The 20,170-nt window shown below is 44.8% G+C and overlaps 1 protein-coding gene, 1 long non-coding RNA gene and 1 pseudogene across 4 annotated transcripts in view; 1 reads left to right on the top strand and 2 right to left on the bottom strand.

Annotated features, from left to right (window-relative positions):
* The window catches only part of ABCB10 (ATP binding cassette subfamily B member 10), a 36,353-nt gene extending 32,171 nt beyond the window's left edge, over window positions 1-4,182 (bottom strand). For 2 of the 3 annotated variants that reach the window (XM_043543287.1, XM_007071053.4), the window contains exon 1: window positions 3,720-4,182. In XM_043543287.1, the coding sequence (XP_043399222.1) occupies window positions 3,720-4,032 (313 nt within the window). In that variant the 5' untranslated portion in view covers window positions 4,033-4,182. Of the gene's footprint in view, window positions 1-3,221; window positions 3,431-3,719 lie in introns of those variants that run through there. The other variant, XM_043543288.1, reaches the window with a different exon arrangement.
* A 110-nt stretch (window positions 4,183-4,292) lies between these two features.
* On the top strand, window positions 4,293-6,653 carry LOC122465119. The gene is made up of 2 exons (XR_006289699.1): window positions 4,293-5,099; window positions 6,028-6,653. It is a non-coding gene; the product is annotated as an uncharacterized LOC122465119 (long non-coding RNA).
* A 1,364-nt stretch (window positions 6,654-8,017) lies between these two features.
* On the bottom strand, window positions 8,018-8,959 carry LOC102939249 (annotated as a pseudogene).
* Window positions 8,960-20,170: the final 11,211 nt, after the last annotated feature.

Raw genomic sequence — 20,170 nt, 5'->3', positions numbered from 1 at the left:
AAGTAATTAGAGTGTAAGGCTGGACAAAGCAGAGCAGACAAATGAGATGGGAAAAGGCCAGGAGGAAAAGCAGAAGAAACTAAAGTAAAAGATAAATGCTAGTGGCCTAGAATGCAATGTAAGATCAAGCATAATATCAGTTTAATAATGAATACATCCTCTCTCTCCAGGAGCTGGACTTGATCTCTTATCTTTTCTATTTTTAACTCTTGTGATCTTGATCTCATATTTTCTATTTTTAACTTCTGTGATCAAGGTGCCACCCTAGACAGCTGGAGGCACCACTGGCTGGTCTCATACAATCAGTTTAACACAGGAGTCCTGAAGCTATCTTCTTTATAGTAGTCACCCTCCTTAATATCTGGAGACATTACAGAATTAAGAACCCTGTAACTTCATTGTACAAAACAACCAGGGTGGATTTGATTTTAAACCATGATTTAAATCACTAGTCAGGAAGGCTCAGTTTAATCATGGATTTCTACATAGAAGTGCATTCTTGTTGGTTGTTATAACCTTAATACATATTATTCACAACTCCGAGATAGATGTAGGTTTTATTTTTAGAAGGTAAATACTATACATTTTTTAAGTGATTTATTTTGAAAACTTTTCAAATTATTTTACAGTTATATCAGAAAATGAATGATTGTTTGGTTATTTCATTTACCAAAGATAATTGAAGCAGATATTTATGAAGTCATTGGGAGGTGAACTATCTCCAATTCAACAAGTTAATCATTAATATTTGGAGGATTTTCTTGCCATGCTGTAGTAGGAGGAGAACATCACCAGACAGACATTTAAATTGTTTTATTTAACTAAAACACCATTATATATTCTGGATTTTCCTACAGTTCTACAGTGACGACCAACCTCTCACTGAATGAAGAACTAAATGTTCGCATTGGAAAGGCCGCCACCACCTTTAGCAGACTAACTAAAAGAGCATGGAACAACCCAAAACTTACCATTAAGACCAAAATGCTAGTATATCAAGCTTGTGTCCTCAGTATTCTCACGTATGGGGAAACATGGACAACTTATACTCATCAGGAGAAAAGGTTGAACAGTTTCCACCTATGCTGTTTACGCCACATATTCAACACCAAATGGCAAGATAAAGTCACCAATGCAGAGGTTCTTTAAAGGGCAAATTTACCAAGTGTTTCAGCCCTGCTCCAGCAAAGACGACTACACTGGCTGGGCCACCCTGAGTAGGTTGGAAGATGGATGCATACCTAAGGACATATTATATGGGGAGCTATCAGAGGGAACAAGATCAATAGGACGTCCCAAGCTTCGCTTTAAAGATACTTGCAAGCGAGATATGAAGGAATTTGGAATGGATCCTAATCGATGGGAAACCTTTGCAAGTGATTGTAACAAGTGGCACCATCGTCTCCATCAGGGCATCAAAGTCCATGACAGAAGCTAGCTCCTACAGCTTGAAAAGTAAAGAGCCTGTAGGAAGCAAGCAGCTCCCAACTAAGACACATACATTTGCAATAACTGCCAAAGATCATGCAAATCTTGGACTGGACTATTCAGGCACAGGAGACATTGCAAACCATCTACATCACAGGCTGCAATTCCTACTGTCTCTCACAGACGAAAGGATGCCAACTACTTATAACTTGGCAGTAAAAAAAATTTGCTTCAGGCCAAAATCTGGCATTAAAGGTGTCAGTTGGGAAAATGTAAAAAACCAAACCAAAACAAAAAAACCTAAATGTTAAGCAAATCCACATCCCTCAAGGCCTCCAAACAGCAAAATTTTAAAAAGCTATGTTCTAGTTTTGCATTTGCCATTCTAGTGATTTTAAATGAGTATTTTAATTAACTGAAATGTCAGCTTTCAATTTTAATTTAGATTAATCATTTTGGTATCTCAAAAAAGAACATAGGCTATAAAAATGGATTATCAAATCCAATCGCCCTGCTATCACAGGCTACGCGGTCATATAATCCTGCTCATATATTTGTCATGCCCCATCTCAACAGTAATTAGGTTGTTAGCTCCCAGTACTTCTATTAGAAGGCTGTTCCAGAACCTCACTCTTCTACTAGTCAGAAACAGTCTAATTTCCAGCATAAGTTTATTCATTGCCTGTTTATACCCAATTTATTTTTGTTCCTTTGCCAACTTTGTCCTTTACCTTAAACAGTTCCTCAAACAGTTCCTCTCCTTTCCTGGTGTTTTACCCCAATGTACTTATAGAGGAAAGTTATATTCTCTCAGTCTCTGTTTTGCTAAACAAAACATGCTCTTTTAGTGTGCTCTCATAACAAAAAAGGAGCATATACACTAACTACTTTTCAGCAACATTTTTTACAGCGCAGAATTAGTTCAGATGCAAGCATTGGTGGATTAATTTTCTTATGCCCATTAATAAATACAATACTATAATTACACATTAAATTATTATAAATTGTTATCGTATACCATGCTTGTGGTTTGTAGATTAATAGTGAGTCCTCAAGTAAAGACAGCTATGATAGCAATTGGGGCATTAGACAGCCTGAAGAATGATGCTGAGTGTGATGGGTTTTGGGGTACCCAAGGCTCTGAGTCATCTTGTTATTCCCTACCTGCAGTGAGAGGGAGTCTTCCTTGTCTGGGTGCCAGCTCATTACACAGCTAGCCTTTCAGTCACACAAGCACTCTCTCTTGGGCTTTGTCAACCCTAACTTCACCTTGCAGGTTAATAGGTGAACTCCAATCCCAGAGTCCCTTTGCATTGTTCCCCTGTGATATCCAGCCGGACATTGCCTTCTCACAGAAATCACAGATCCTCTGCACCCAAAAGTGCAGTGTACCCCAGCTTACTAGTTTTACCTTAAACCACTGCTCCTTTAAACCACACAACATTTTGTAAGCACTTATAATAAACCAGAAGACAGTTTATTTAAGAATGGAGGATTTAACTAGAAACAAGAGTGATGGAAACAAATGATTACAATATAAAACAAAATCATAAAACGTGAACCTGGACCTACACTTATCAAGAGTTATCTTTCTTATCTCATGAAGTATGTTCTCCCCCACCCCCCGCCAAAATTCAGTCTGTTTGTAGTTGGCTGGTTTCCGAAACACCAGGATCCAAACATTCATGAAAGCAGCCCTATTTCACAAGGGGTTTCCTCAGTAAATGGACAGCCTTTTGTTTCTACTTGCAAACAGGGTGAACCCCATCCCTGTTGTAATGTTTCTTTTTTACCTTTAAGGCGTTTTGATTGTTTGCCATTGCCTCTGATGGTGTCCCATTCAAAGTCTTCAGTTCAGCCTTGCATTGCATCACCAGCCAGGTTAGGCAGGGTGACAAATCCCCCTTGCCCAAAAGGGCCATCACCGAGACATATTATCCTCTAGTGACTAATTTCTACTCTAAGTCTATGAAACAGACTTAGAAGGTAAATACATCATTCCTTCAATATTACCCGTGCTCACATCTCACAAAGATTCTCACTCTTGACAAGTTACCAGCCTTACATAGATCCCTTCCACATTTCTCTTTGTGGGTAAGTGCCCTGTAAGACACCTGTGGGGTGCAGTGAGTTTGTCAGGTCTGCGGTGACAGTGGTTTGTGAAGATCGGGGGGCCCTTTGCCAAGGGGTGCTGGTGTCACAATGAGCTTGGGCTGGGAGACAGTAAGGGCAGGGCGTTGAGGCCGGTGGGGCAGGTAACACTCACTGGGCTGGGGGGCAGGGGCAGGTACCTGTCAGTCTCCAGCGCTCGGGCCGCGCCAGGGCCAGCAGCCTCTTCAACTCGGAGTCTCCCCCGCTTCCCCGGGGGCCGCTCCTCCTCTCGGGTTCCCCAACTGCCGCCGCCCCGGCCACCCGGGAGGACGCGAAGCGGGGGCCGCCGCCGCCGCGGAGGAGGCGCAAGGGGCCGGGCTCGGCTGGGGCCCCGCACCTGCCGGCCGAGAGCAGCAGGAGCCGAGCGCCGCTCGAGGGGAGCCGGGCGGCCCGAGCCCAGGGCGGCGGCAGCCTCCGCAGCAGCAGGGGCAGGCGGGGAGCGTAGCCCGCCATGGGGCAGGGGAGGCCACGCCGCTGCCGCTGCTGTTTCCCGGCCCTGCCGCGCGGCGCGGCGCAGGAGAAGGAGGCGCCTACAGCCGCTGCCCCCCACTACCCATGGAGCCGGAGCGCAGGGCCCGGGGCCCAGCCCCGCCTGCCGCCCGCTGATAAGGGCTGGGCTGCGGCTTCCTGCTCATCGCCGCAGCGCCAGGCCAGGAGCGAACCCAGCCCCCGGCCAGCGCCCCCTGCTGCCCCTGGCCGGCTCACCCCGGCGGCCTCCGCTCCCCCCGCGCGGGGGAGGCGGGAACGTGTCGTATGGTACAAATACACCCCCGGCGGAAACCCCTCCCCGTCCTGGGCTTGGGTTTCTGCTCCCCTTCCCCCGTCCTGGCCCGTGTTCTCATCTCAGCCCCGCCTCATTTTCACGGGCTCCTTCCAGTCAGCTTCCTTCCTGGGCGAGAAAGGAGAGGGAGGGTCACAGATCAGCAGCATGCCCCGCGGGGCACGACTCATTTTGGCGTGGCAAAGGTGGAGATACAGGTGACCGCCGCTTACTTCTTTTCTCCGGTCGCGGAGGAGCCAGCAGAGCCCACGGGCACGTTCGGGGCCCCCAGGGGGAAGCCCAGCGGCGGGGGAACCCACCCTCATGTTTTGATTATCTGCCCAGTCTACTTGAGCCGCGTCTCATTGTGGCAGTTCACATGGGCAGAGTCTCTAATCTCATCCTCGATGAGGAGAGGTCCGTGGCCTGAAGAGCTGACAACTTAAGGGCCACCATCTGCCTGGCACCTCACTCAGACTACATGCATACTCAATAATAATAATAATAAACAGCACTTAACACTTACATGGCACTTTTGCCATCCTCAAATCACATTCCAAAAGTAGCTATGGATTATTATCTTCATTTTCAAGATGGAAAACTGAGGCACAGTGAGAAGAATCATCTTTCCCAGGGTTGCATAGCAAATCAGCAGCAGAGCAGGCAATCAAACATAGATATTTTCGTTCCTCCATCCAGCAGCCCTGCCTACTCGTACCAGTAAAGACTCCAGGATCAGACTAAAAGGCCATCAACTGGCGTGAGTGTTTAAGTCCAATAAATTCCCTAAAATCAGTGATGAGATTTGCTTTAAAACATATGGCAGTGTGTAACAGCAGTTCTCAAACAGTGGCCTGAGAACCACCTCTGATCCACTGTATCCTCTGGTGGCCCACAAAATGTTGTGAGAACCAAACTTTTCTGGCACATTGGGAGGTCTATGTGGAGATCGCTATTCTACACTGGTCCAAAGAATGAAACAGACAACCACAAATGCTTACTACTATCTAAATTCCTGATCTTGTATTCCTTACACACTCAAAACTCTAAGTGACTTCTGAGAGTTTAAGTACATAGTTCTGAGTGCTTGTCAGGCCAGGTTCAGGTTCCCCCAGCTGAAATCTTTAGGTTGCAAAAACGACCTGGAAAACATTACATCCAAACAAAATCCTGGGATTGTAATTATTTTCACAGCACCCAAAAGTGTTCTAGACACTTTATAGAACAAGTAGAAAACAAATTCCCTGCCCCAAGAAGCTTAAAATCTAATTTTAGAACGGCACATAGTGAGGGTAACAAATATGAGGGGGGTAATTACATGGGACAGTTCCTAAATTTAGATATGCACATCTTTATGGTTCTCTTAGTAAACTATCCAGGGATTGTCTCCCAGCTGTGTTTGTGCAGCTTCAAGCACAATGGGTCCTCAATCACAAATGATGCCATTGGGTGCTGCCATAGTATAAATTTTTACTACTACCACAGGTTGTTCTTATGTAGAGTGAGTGTGTGAGAGAGGAAGAAAGATTCAGCCCACTTCTTGTAGGCAACTCCTTGTTTTTTATTGATGAGATCTAAAACCAAATACACAGATACTTTTAGTACTAAGTTCTTTTTTGTTTGTTTGTTTGAAACACATAAGCTAGGTCTGGGGTCTAAACTACCTGACAGTTTTCTTTTCATGCCAGGGCAGAACATGGGAGAACCTACCTGAGAGAGGAAGACTCAGTTGTGCACATGTGCAGTAGAGACATATGAGATTAATTTCACATCACTCTCTGGTTAAGTGTCACTGGGATATTTCTCATGCTCCTCCTGGCCAGGGTTGCCACAGAGACGCAACCAATTGATCAGATGAGGAGCAAACTATCCCCGGTCAGGAGCTGAACAGAAGTTGGTGCTTCTGACCCAGTTGCGTTGAAATGAACAGAACCAAGAGTCCGGTTTGTACCTCTCCTTGAATAATGCCTCGTAACCAGCCGTCTTCCCCTGTTTCTGGCAGCTGTTTTCCAAGTGTGCTTCCAAAATCATTAGCTAGCAGCCGGGAGAAGGTAACGAAAAATCTTTAACTGGAATAATGTAAACGGCAAGGCATTATCCAGACCTGCGTAATTCTTATTGCTTCCTGATGGGTCGAAGCAGATTCCCTCACTGGGAATTAATTCGGCAACAATATTTTACAGTCTCTCCTTTTATGGGGATGGAGATAGATAAATTGTGCTCTGTGTGTTACTCTCTCCTGCAGAGGAAGGAGGATATTTGTGTATGCATGTTTCCATGAGGCATTTGTATTCTCACTAGAGTGGGGTCAAAATTTTGTGCTTGAAAAGTTCCTCTCCCCCCCACATGGCTTTTTAAAAATATATTTTTTAATTTAAAAATTGCCAATATTATCAACATTGTCCAGGAATACTGACTTTTGTTTTACTGCAATTTTTACCAAAATAATTTTTGAAGTTTTTCATTTATCAAAAACCCAATTTTCAGTAAGAAAATACAGTTCTTGGGAAAATGTTAAATTATTTTTAAAAATTGGAAAAAATACAATACACATTTTTTTAAAAAAATATGGAGAAATTTGAAAACACTAGAAAAGTGGACACTGTCAAATCCTGCAAAATGTAAGCAGCTTCAAAAAATTCAAATATTTCTATGAAATTTTTTTTTATCATCTCCAATTCTTACTCATCAGTTTTTTAAGTCACCCACATTTAGGATGTGATTAAAACTTTGTACTCTGCTCAGTAATAAGCTAGAGAAAGAATGGTAGCTGGTAAGTGCAGAAAAAATCAAGTGTATATGTTTACTTTTTAGGAAGAGGAATGGGGATCATTTTGGGGGAAATAAGGAGCTGTAGGGGCAAAGTTGCGGAAGATGGTGAGGAGCTAAGTGGTGGACTGAGTACGTGACTGGATGTAAGCGGAGGATGCAGGCAGTTTCAATTAACTTTGTCCGACAGACCCTGCCAAAAGATATTGTAGCATAGGTCAGCATATTTTTGCCTGTAAACAAGTTAATGTAATAAGCATAAATCATACATATAAGAAGAATGTAACCAGCTGTTGACCCCATGTAACCCCGAGATAAGCGCAGAGAATATAGCACCACAGAGGACTCCCCACCAGCGGAGTCCTGCCTGGTCAGCTGTCCCGAACGGTCAGAGTCCCCTGTAGCCCCTCCGCGTGTCCTAGGGGCTCCCTGCGCAGATTGGAGCGTAAGTTCTTCCTTCCTTCCTTCAATAAAGCATAGTTTACTATTTTTAGGCCTGAGTGTCCTCCTTTCACTGGTATCTCCCCCCTGGCCCTTGCGGGTACAGGAGCTTTAAGGAAATGGAATTATGGTGACAAGGGTTAAAGGTATGGATGAGATACTGAAAACAATGAAGAAGACAAGTAACCCATTACTCCTAGAGCTGAGTATGTTCCTGATGTCATCAGTATACAGGGACACTTATAAGAAGGTAAATGTACACAGAATTAGGTTAGTTTCTGCTCCATTAGAAACACGGGGAACGCTGCGTGTTTCCCAGCTGGTTAGGAGAACAATATTCCTACCCTTTCAAACTTCTCAGAATAGATAAAACACCATACTTTAAAATGTAATTTGAATTGTCTGTTTTTTAAAGAGAATTTAGAGTTTGTGAAAGAAGCCCAGTTGATAACTCTGACTAAACCCACCTTAATTTAGAGAACAGGGACAGAATAGGCAGCAGCAGTAAAAGTTTCTCTACCCTGCGCTGCCATTATGCCCCAAGCCTAACCCTTAGGGACCATCACTTTCTCTCCTCACCCAGTCCTTGGCCTTTCTCCTTATTCTGTGGACAAGGGTGTCAGTTCTGACCATAATTTTGGTTACATGGAGACTTTTCCTCTAAGGGATGGACTGAAGTAATCAACTCATTTAAATAGGCCATCAAACAGCTTTCAGTGTTTACCACATTGGGACTCTTGAATCAGTGACCTAGATATGAAAGGCTAATCCCAGACTCATCCAATCCCTTAATTTGACTTTTAAAAACCATGAAGAAAGCTTTGCTAAATTGAATTTTTTTTATATCTGTATATATTCCCAGCTTTTGAATGGTCATTGACACAGAGCCTTTGGGGTGTAGTTCAGCTGTGCTTGTTAAACAGGTACTCCTCCCCCATGTCATCCTGGGACACTCCCAGGTGCTTCAGCTTCCTGAAGTAGTCTCCCTAGTACTTGCTGGCCTTTACTTGCTCATCCAGATATTTAGACTCCAGGAAGTCATATAGCTGGAGGTAATTTTTCTCTGTAGTCAGTTCATGCAGATCCAGTAGGACCTGGTTCATAGTCTTCTCCAATGGCAAGGCCTCCAGCCTGCTCCCCCATTCATACTGCTCTGACTTCTTGATGTCTTGCAGGACAATGCACCGCCCTCACTTGTTCTGCTATGTCAAGAACTTCTCTGTATGCTCCCTCTGGCTCACGGGACTGCTCTTTCAGGAACCTGGTCACATGCCTCAGGAGCACATCATCACAGTCAAAGTAATGTATATAGAGAGAAAGATAGCTGGCATACAACGTCAGGTTCACCATATGATTTATGGCAGCCTTGCACTCTGCATGGAAGTGCACTTAGGACTCCATTTCAGAATCTATAAGATTTAGCAGTAAAGGAGAAATAAGAATCTCTAGCCCAGGCTGTGTTCAAACAAGCAAGAACACAACCCAACTGTGTTTCCCTGAGTAACCAAAGGAGAGAGCTTCTGATGAGGTGCAGTGTGTCAGAAAGCGCTAGAAGCACCTGTTCAGAATCTAGATTTCAGGGATAGTAGGAAATAAGGAGACCTCAAAGACATGATTGGGATGTAGGGTACTAGAAGCTCAGAGAAACAGAATGGTGCTTGCCCATGCTATCTTTAGGAAAGAGCCCAACAGGCAGAATTCGTTTGTTAACATTCTGAGGGCCTTCACAGCTTTTGAATATTAAAGCCCAGAATCCAATCTTACATGAGCTGCTGAAAGGATGTTTTGCAGCAACTGGAAGAGATAAAGAGTGCTTCATGAACTGAGTTTGCTTGTAACAAAATTTGATGGAGCCACTCACATATCAATGTGGAGCTCTCTGGAGAGGATATGAAAATGAACAAGCTGCTTAATGCAGAAGAGATTAAAAAGTATGAGCAGGCATGCAGGTGAGACTGCTTAAGAATATGGTGACACTTGCATACTTACTGATACCCTTAAATAGATGTACAGTATTCCATCTGTTGGATCATATTAAAGAAGTTCTGTATTAAAATCACAAATGAGTTTGATTCCCCATAGTTTAAATTCCAGGGTATTACTAATTAAGAGGTCTCTTGGTTTTTGGTACTGTTTCTCTCCCTCTCTGTGTGAAACTTGCAAGCTGCTAATTGTATTAGTACATCCTAAGACAGAGTCTGTTCTCAAAGCAATTCTTTGTAACAACAACTACTCACACAGAGAGAGACTCAAAGCAATACTCTGTAACAACAGAAACAGCACCCAGAGACTCCCCACCCTTTTGTTGTATTCATCTCTCTTTATTAACAATTGTGATTAAAATAGAGATAGAGGATGTATGTGGATGGATGCTTGGTGTGGATAATAACTGAATGATCAGGGAGGTGCCAGCTTAAGAATCCAGTGTCCATCAGCTGAAGAAGGCGTCAAATGGAAATAACCAGAGGACCCCCGGAGGTCAGACTGGAATCCACCCAACCGCCTCAAGAATGGGAGAACCAAAGAACAACACTGAACCATCAAGAATGTGCCATCTGCTGATTGATTCAGCAACAGCATGATGAAGCAATTCCCATAGACTGGCATAGGAAGAAATTCCTATAAAAATGGACTCTAGAAAGTGAGAACTTTGGGGTCTGATTCTGCAAACCAACTTCCAGGAGCATGAGATGAGCATCTGACAAGGCCCTGCTCCTCATGTCCAGGCCACCTGACCAGTGGCTTGGCATGAGCAACTCTAAGGCTGGTAATTATGATAACAACCTTGCAGAACCTGTGTGTGTGTGTGTGTATGAATGAATGTGTGAATCAATATGAAATTGAATGGAATGTTATAGCTATAACTAACTGCTTACTATGATTCTTTCTGTATTCACAATAAATGTGGCATTTTGCCTTTTCCCCTTTAATAAGACCCTGCTGGTTTTTATTTTATTGGTATAACATCTCCATAGGTCTATTCAAGAACCATGAACTATACCATGAACTATTATTCTATTTATGTTGTTGCTGGTTTATTTTGATCTGATCTAGGGATATTGATGGACTTATGTATTTAATATATTTTTAAAAAATTGTCAAGAGTGCCTCAAACACTGGATGGGAGCTCTTTGGGGCTTGTAAAAATCCAAGCAAACAAACTGGGACCAAGCAGGTAAATTTTAAAATGTGTAGTGGCATGTATTATCCCTCGCAGGAGTTATAGGCCAGGATGTGGAGCTGCATGAGAAACTTAGTACTGTATATAGAGAGTAAAATAAGCAGTACAGAAGTAAAACAAAGCATACAAATGGCACAATATGTGATCTGATACCGTGTAATTTGAACCCACTTAGCTAAAAAATAAACCTTTACTAAAGAATGCAAGTTTCACTGAAAGGTGCGAAGTGTACAATAGCTGAAAAAGTACATGCAGCTTGATCAGTGAAGCATGTAGGAGAAATGCTTTTCATGCAGTTCAGGCACTGATGCATGCAACTTCCTCTGAAAATGTGTGATTTGATCTCTTGATAATAGTTTGTCAGTAAAGAATGTCATTTGCTCTGTTAAGTATGTAATTTGATCCCTATTAGCAATATAACTCAATCACTATGAACACAAACAGAGTTTCAGATAAGTAGGGTCCTCTTTACTCTCACATTTTCTGAATTTGCTGCAGTAAACTCTCTGCTGGAGAATTAGAAGTCTGCTTGTCTCTTCCTTGAGGGAATGTTGAAGAGGGGTAATTAACTTCTTTATCTGAAGTAGTAAAAATGCATAATAAGCTAGGAATCTGGCACAGATTTTATTTGTTTTGAAAAAGGGCTAAGTTAGCCTTTTAGAGACTCTGCATCTAAACACAAACACCCCAGATCTCCAAATGGTTAGGAAACATTTGGACAACAAGAATGCATTAGATCGTTCCATGGGAGAGAAATGAGTGGCTAAAAAATCCTGCCTATTTTTTCCTAGTCTGCATTTATTTACAATATGCATGTAGTTCATACTATTGCCTTGAGCAAGGATGGATACGGCAGCAAAAGCAACACCAGCACAGGTTAAACCCTAGGGCAAAAATCTCCAGCTAAACTGCTCACCCTAAAAACTGTACCTGAACTGCTGTGCAAAAATTAGTTGTCTTAACTCCACCAGTTAGCAAAACATCACTTAAGCTAAAACTACTAGAATCGGATGAGCAAACAATCTCTGGTTCAAGTAAACATAAAAATCAGAGTACTGGCTGAATCCAGTGCATTACTAGGATCAGTCTCCCACAAACTCTGATTGTTCCATATTTTAAAAGATGCAATAAAGTTAGCAGTTGTTCAAGCTACACATGACACAAGAAGGATACATGATAATCCTAAAGGATTTTAATTAAAAAGTATAATATAATCTTCACATGGTCACAATTTGTCTGGAGTTGTCTTACAAAGGCCTTGTCTACACTGGCAAGTTTCTGCGCAGTAAAGCAGCTCTCTATGGTGTAATTCCCGAGGTGTACACACTGCCAAGCCACTCAGTGCACAGAAACTGCGCAGCTGCAGCGCTGTAAAGACGAGAGGGGTACAGCGCTGAGCTTCCAGTGTAGACACGCTGGTCAATTACAGCGCTGCGATTGGCCTCCGGGAGGGGTCCCACAATGCCTGTTCTCGCCTCTCTGGTCATCGGTCTGAACTCTACTGCCCTGCCCTCAGGTGACAAACCATGATCCCCACCCCTAAATTTCTTGGAAATTTTGAAAGCCCCCTTCCTGTTGGCTGGATGACGTGTGCAGTGGTCTCAGCGCATCTTTCTAGACGACCACGCTTGCTCCACACACCAGGCGATCCCCCGCTTGGAGCAATGCCGAGCTGCTGGACCTCATCAGCATTTGGGGAGAAGAGCCTGTCCAGTGTCAGCTGCGCTCCAGCTGTAGGAATTATACCACCTACAGACAGATTTCAAGATACATGACAGAAAGGGGCCATGACTGAGACACACTGCAGTGCAGGGTCAAAGTGAAGGAGCTGCGAAACACCTACCACAAGGCGCGGGAGGCAAACCAACACTCTGGTGCTGAGCCCACGAGCTGCCAGTTCTTCAAAGAGAAGGACACAATAGTCAGTGGCAACTCCACCTCCACTGCGAAGGCCACTGTGGATACATCAGTGGCTTGTGTGCAAGTCAAGAGTGGACCGAGCCAGGAGGAGGAAATCTTGGACGAGGATGTGGAGGGAGAGGGGGACCCAGAGACAGAGGACAACTTGGAGGTCAGAGATGCATGCAGCCAGGAGCACTTCTCTACCCCAGAGGAGGCTAGCCAGTCACAGCTGTCGGAGCTTGGCGAAGCATGAACAGGAGAGGAGGCCCCGGTAAGTGGCTTTGATTTTGGGAATTGCTGAAGCAAGTTGTTGGGGGCAGAAGGGTTGCAGAAAGCAGGCGTGTCTCTGTATGATGCACATACCACCACATGCCTAGTCTGAGCAGTGGAACAAGGTGTTGATTGACTTCGTGGGAGTCTGCCTCAGACGTCTCCATGAAACTCTCATGGAGATATTGGGCAATCCACTGCCGCAGGTTCTTCGGCAGAGCTGCTTTGTTTCTTGCCCCATTAAGCATAACTTGCCCGTGTCACTGTGCCATCACTGGGGTGGGGGGACCATTGCTGCACACGGGCGAGCCGTATAAGGGCCAAGGTGGAAGCCGCAGTCTTGGAGAAGACCCTCCCTTGATTCCCTGCTCACTCTCAGCAGTGAGATATCTTCCATAATGATCACAGCCTGTGGAAAATGTGGGGACAGTAATGATTATAAGGCTCCCTCTACAGTGCTGGCTTTCCCCAAGAGCCACATGCCCAGTGTACAGTAGGGTCCTAGAACACTGATTTCCCCTGCCCCTGCGGTTACTCACCATTTTGGGGGTCTTGTGGCTTATGTGTGCTTGCCTGGGGTCATCCAGTTAGTGACAAGTATGTGAACAGTGGCTGTGTTTTAAATAATTGAATCAGTGGTCTGTGTGTTGCAAACAATACTGCTTCTGTAAAATGTTGCATTTTGGCTTCACAGATATGACATTGGGAGCCCAGCCTCCCTCTTTATTATCGCCAGCTGAATGGCTGTGCAGAATTAGAAAGCGGCCGCAAAAAACTAAAGAGGACTTTCTGCGTGATGTCATGATGCACTCCGCGGCCAAAAAACAAGAATTGAAGGAGTGGCAGGACAGCGAGAAGAGGGACCGAAAGGAGAACGCGGTGCGCCAAAACGAAGCCCCGGAATGGCTCTTAAACATTATGGAGCACCAAGCAGAAACATTCAAGGTGCTACTAGCACTGCAAAATGAGCAGCTCCGCGCCCACCCTCCCTGGCAGCTGCTGTCGGAAAACTCATTCCCATGCGCCCCCCAGACACCACCAACACATTCTTATCAACCCCCTGGCTCCAGTCTGTACCTACTACATTCACTCCTGTCCCATCACAGTCCAGCCTTGCGGACTCCCAGTATCCACTGCACTCAACACCCATCCCTCTGCAGTTTAGCCCTGCTGAAGTACAGCACCCGCTATGCTGTACTCCAAAAGGACAAGGTCGCATATGATACCTGGATATTCACAAATCTTTAACCATCCCAGGACCCCACCTCCGCCTGGGACCCTCCCTTCCCCCATCCTGCACAATGCTGGTATGTTTTTTTGTTTGTCTCTCTCCTCCAGTTGTTTTTTTAATGAAAGAATGGTGTGGGTTTGAAAGCGATCTTTATTCCATTCATTGAAAGCAAACAGAGCCCTGCAAAGCAACAGGCAATTTTCTTATACCTTCAAAGTGCATCGTCTGCACCAATCACAATCGCCTCCTAGCACTACAAGCACTGCACTCCCGAGCACAGCAACAAATATTAGTGGCTTTCAGCTTCAAATTGCTGCCTCAAGGCATCCCTGATCCTTATGGCCCCGCACTGCGCCCATCTAATAGCCCTCGTCTCTGGCTGTTCAAATTCAGCCACCAGGTGCTGAGCCTCCGCGGTCCAGCCCTGAGTGAAGCTTTCACCCTTCCCTTCACAAATATTGTGGAACGTACAGCACGTGGCTATAAGCACAGGAATATTGTCATCAGCCAGGTCCAGCCTCCCATATAGGCAGGGCCAGCAGACCTTTAAATGGCCAAAAGCACACTCCACAGTCATTCTGCACTTGCTCAGCCTGTTGTTGAACCGCTCCTTGCTGCTGTCAAGGTTCCCCGTGTATGGCTTCATAAGCCACAGCATTAAGGAGTAGGCAGGGTCTTCCAGGATCACAATGGGCATTTCAACTTCCCCTACAGTGATCTTCTGGTCCGGGAAGAAAGTCCCTGCTTGCAGCTTCCTGAACAGGCCAGTGTTCCGAAAGATGTGTGCGTCATGCACCTTTCTGGACCAGCCTGTGTTAATGTCCGTGAAACGAGCATGGTGATCCACAAGCGCCTGGAGAACCATTGAGAAATACCACTTCCGATTAATGTACTCGGTGGCTAGGTGGTCTGGTGCCAGAATTGGAATACGCGTGCCATCTATCGCCCCTCCACAGTTAGGGAAGCCCATTTGTGCAAAGCCATCCACAATGTCACGCACGTTGCCCAGAGTCATGGTCTTTTGGAGCAGGATGAGATTAATGACCCTGCACACTTCCGTCAACACGAGTCCAACAGTCGACTTTCCCACTCCCAACTGGTTAGTCACCGATCGGTAGCAGTCTGGAGTAGCCGGCTTCCATAGTGCAATCACCACTTGCTTCTCCAACAGGGCAGCTCTCATTCTCGTGTCCTTGCACTGCAGGGCAGGGGCGAGCTCATCACACAGGCCCATGAATGCGGCTTTCCTCATCCAAAAGTTCTGCAGCCACTGCTCGTCATCCCAGACCTGCATGACAATGTCTTCCCACCACTCAGTGCTTGTTTCCCGAGCCCAAAAGCGATGCTCCACTGTGGTCAGCACCTCTGTGAATGCCTCTAGCAATCTCGTGTCATACCTATTACATGTGGCAAGATCAATGTTGAACTCCTCTTGCCTTTGTAGTTTAAGGAATAATTCCACTGCCACTTGTGATGTGTTAGTGAGAGCGAGCAGCATATTGGTCAACAGTGCGGGATCCATTCCTGCAAACTGAAGAGGCAGAGCAGGGCACACAGTCCACAAACTGTTGAAAGCTGGCACCAAATGTGGACGGAAGCTCAGGGATTGCTGGGATGCGAAGCAATGCATCACAGGTCATTGGGACAGGACCCAGCATGCCCCGCAACCCCCTCCGCCTTCCCACAACTCTTAGCGGCAGAAGAAGAAGAGATGCTCTGTGGGATAGCTGCCCAGAGTGTACCACTCCGAATTCTGCTGCAAGTGCCGCCAGGGCTGTCCTTACCCATACGCAAAGTATGCAGCTGCGTGGGGCAGCAAATTTCCTGGTGCCCTGCGCAGCTGCGTGCTGCTCCAGCTCCTGCTTTTCCCCAGGGCCTCCGCCCCTGCTCCGCCCACCTCTTCCCGCCCCAGCCCTGCCCCCACTCCACTGAGGAGTGCAGCAGGGCCAGGCCTGCACTCACCGGCAGCAGGAGTGCAGCGATCCAGCCCCAGCTATGCCACTGGTGAATGCTGGGGGGTGGTTGCCCCCTGCCCCACAAGCCAGCCCCACCCCCCCGGGGAGGCCTGGGGCCTGCCCTCTTCTCCTCCCCCTACCCCCGCAGAGGCCAGGGAACCTCCCCCGCGGGGGGGCTGCATAGGGCCCCAGAACAGCTAGGGGCAGCCCTGAGTGCCGCAAGTGTGAACACGCTATTGTGCATGCAACTGAGAGTGTGAACACACAACAGCCATTTCCCTTCAGTGCTCTCTGATCAGTGATGTAACTGCCAGCGATGTAACTCTGACAGTGTAGACATACCCAAAGATGGAGACAAAGGTGACCTTAGTAATTTGGACAGGCATGTGAAAAAATTTGCCACTTTCCCCCTTCCCACAAAGAGCTCGTTCCAGTCAATTATGCCTTCATTGTATCCAGGGCTGGTGTAAGGAATTTGAGCAAGGTCAGGGAGAGGATTCTGAAACAGAGCTAACTCATTTTAAATAAGGTGTGTGAGCAGAGGGAGGGGAGGGATGGAAAAATCTCTATTCCCCCCTCCCCTCCCACACACCAATTCCTCAGAAGTTGAGCCCAGCTTCTTGTTCCTTCAACCTCAGCAATGCTTTACATAATTTTATATCAATTTATATTGTGAAGAACCTTAAAAACAAGGGGTAGGCTTTTAAAGTGACATTCTCCTCCTTTACATTTTTTGGTCCTCCAAGTGGGGGTGTGTCAAGGTTCCTCCCCCACTCTGAACTCTAGGGTACAGATGTGGGGACCTGCATGAAAAACCTCCTAAGCTTATCTTTACCAGCTTAGGTCAAAACTTCCCCAAGGTACAAAATATTCCACCCTTTGTCCTTGGATTGGCCGCTACCACCACCAAACAAATACTGGTTACTGGGGAAGAGCTGTTTGGACACGTCTTTCCCCCCAAAATACTTCCCAAAACCTTGCACCCCACTTTCTGGACAAGGTTTGGTAAAAAGCCTCACCAATTTGCCTAGGTGACTACAGACCCAGACCCTTGGATCCTAAGAACAATGAACAATCCTCCCAACACTTGCACCCCCCCTTTCCTGGGAAATGTTGGATAAAAAGCCTCACCAATTTGCATAGGTGACCACAGACCCAAACCCTTGGATCTGAGAACAATGAAAAAGCATTCAGTTTTCTTACAAGAAGACTTTTAATAAAAATAGAAGTAATTAGAAATAAGAAATCCCCCCTGTAAAATCAGGATGGTAGATACCTTACAGGGTAATTAGATTCAAAACATAGAGAACCCCTCTAGGCAAAACCTTAAGTTACAAAAAAGATACACAGACAGAAATAGTTATTCTATTCAGTACAATTCTTTTCTCAGCCATTTAAAGAAATCATAATCTAACACGTACCTAGCTAGATTACTTACTAAAAGTTCTAAGACTCCATTCCTGGTCTATCCCTGGCAAAGACAGAATATAGACAGACACACAGACCCTTTGTTTCTCTCCCTCCTCCCAGCTTTTGAAAGTATCTTGTCTCCTCATTGGTCATTTTGGTCAGGTGCCAGCGAAGTTACCTTTAGCTTCTTAACCCTTTACAGGTGAGAGGAGCTTTCCCCTGGCCAGGAGGGATTTCAAAGGGGTTTACCCTTCCCTTTATTTTTATGACAGGGTGGGAGCAAAGGCTAGCTCTGATAAGTGTAATTTCTGTTATCCAGGTGATGAATTGTCCTAAATGCCCACCTTCCTTTCCTTCTACTCCTTATTTTCACACAGAAGACATTTTTGAGCTTCTATAGCACTGTTACAAGCTGCACTTTGGAAGTATTTATTATATAGGGCATGCCCCTATGGCATGTTTAGACATCAAATTCAATGGGAGCAATATCACACCCTTTATCTTTTTTGGATTACCTGCTTATTGCACCTTTACAATTTAAGTGGAATCTAGTCAGACATTCATCAGGCAGCTTGGTGTCTTCAGAAAACTGGGTGGGGGGAGAGAGGTCAGGAATGATTTCTTCCAGGCATTCCTTCCTCAATCTATGAATCTGTGCACAAAAATATTTGTTGAACCATTTTGAAAACCAGACATCTGCAAAAAACATAAACCCATGATGTTTACAGGCAATTTGTGAACAGGAAATCCAACAGACATTGTTTCACCAAATAAGTCAACCAGCTCTGCTAATTATCACAGCTATTTGATTGCAGATGAGGCTTTAGCTGAAGTTCCTTCAAGCCCCTCTTTTCCTTGTATTTGAGCCAATGGTGAAGTCTTGTTGTTGAATGTGTGACATTGCTATGACAACAAGTTTGATGGCATAAGCAGAGGATCATAAATTCACTGCAGACCGCAGAACAAGGAGAAGCTAGACAGAGAGGAGGTAACATTTAAAAAAAACATCCCAAAAATATTTGAAACTAAGAAAGGTAATGCAAAGTTATTGGCCAAGGAAATGTGGCTGAATTATACTTGCTGTAGGCCTGAATATAATACATTATTCCTTTCCCTGTTTGAAAATAGAAGTCATATCTTCCAGTCACAAAACAACACTTATGAAACAAAGTTATAGAAATATCTTCAACAGCTGAATTGTCCAAGAATGTCACAGGCTTGAGAGAGAATGTTTCTACTGGATGGGGCCCCAGTACACAATGTGTTATTTTGTAAAGGAGATGCCTAGACAGCAGGAATCCACCATCTTATCTTTACAACTCCTATGAAAGATTGTTGCATACTTGTGATCAGGAAATGGAACAAAGTTGTGCATATATCTAACTTCTTGTAGTAGTAAAAACACTAGTCCTCTGACAGATTTTGCTTAGGTTCTTTAATTGAAGCAAACTGAACTTGATGAGCAAGATGAGTTATTTCAGTCAATCTTGGCTCCTGTCCAATACGTTAAAAAAAAATCAAAGCTAACGTGTAGCATGATGGGTTAGACTTTGGCAGGGCATATTCATGTCGTTAATTAAACTGTCACATAGGTGTCTTGTAATGGTACAATTTTAGATCCTGGCTCATCACAAGCAATAAGACACCTTCACAATGAAGGCCATTTCAGGACTTTCTTTTGAAGAACCTACTGAGTCCACAAAGCTATCAGACAGTAACAGTTGGAAAGGGGTTAGAAAAATTGTCTTGAAGTCCTTTTATTTTTCCTGGAGAATCGTAAAGAATGTAATGGAAAACTCAGTTCTGCAGAATTTTATCTCAAACTTGAAGACATTGATAGGAAAAACTATTTAAAGATGGTTTTGAATGGAGAGAACAATTAAAAACTTGACTTACAAAAATTCAGTTTGTTTTTCCCCTTAAAAAGATCAGGACTGACAAGCGTGTTGTTCCTTGGTTTTGCCTGAGGATGTAGATGCCACAGCTATACATTGGGAGCTCTCAGCCTTTCCTTGAAAGGGGGGCATCTGGTCTCTTATGGCTTGTGCAGGACGCTGCATTTTACTCCGGTTTAGCAAATTGTAACATAGGATGGAATTTATCGTTTTACTTTTTTAGCAAAGGCATTAGGAACATTAAAACACTGACTGTAAAGGGCAGCACGTGAGTCAGGAAATGCTAAAGTTGTGCAGGGCAACCTTAACTCTGTTCTTGTGAGTGTGCATTACACTAATCACTAGATCACATGCTATTTTTTTTGCAGGAGCTCTGGCTCATTTAGTACACACGTCACTTCTCTGTGGCCTATTCACTAATCCCCTGGATTTGTGCCTTAATTTTGGTCATATTCTATTGCAATTACCATGGCGGAAATCTGAATTGACACCGGTCAAACTGATCTGGAGAGGATGGAAGGGATGGTGAATGTACGGCCAGGGTATCCTCTTTGAATTGTGAAGATAAAAATAGGTACTGAACAGCTGCCTCATCTACTGTGCACCATCCAGCCTGCATGTGCAATGAGACTAGATCCTGTGTAAAAAAAGCAGTATGTGAGTGTATATATAAGAACTGTGAGAATACATACTCACCAGAGGCAGGAAGAGTTGCTCAGCCAACCTTAGCTTTGGCATTTCCTGACATCTGAGCGCTCTACTATGCAACCTTAATAT

The sequence above is a fragment of the Chelonia mydas genome, chromosome 3 (assembly GCF_015237465.2).
Source record: "Chelonia mydas isolate rCheMyd1 chromosome 3, rCheMyd1.pri.v2, whole genome shotgun sequence".
NCBI lineage: Eukaryota > Metazoa > Chordata > Testudines > Cheloniidae > Chelonia > Chelonia mydas.
This window is presented reverse-complemented; position numbering and strand designations above follow the sequence as displayed.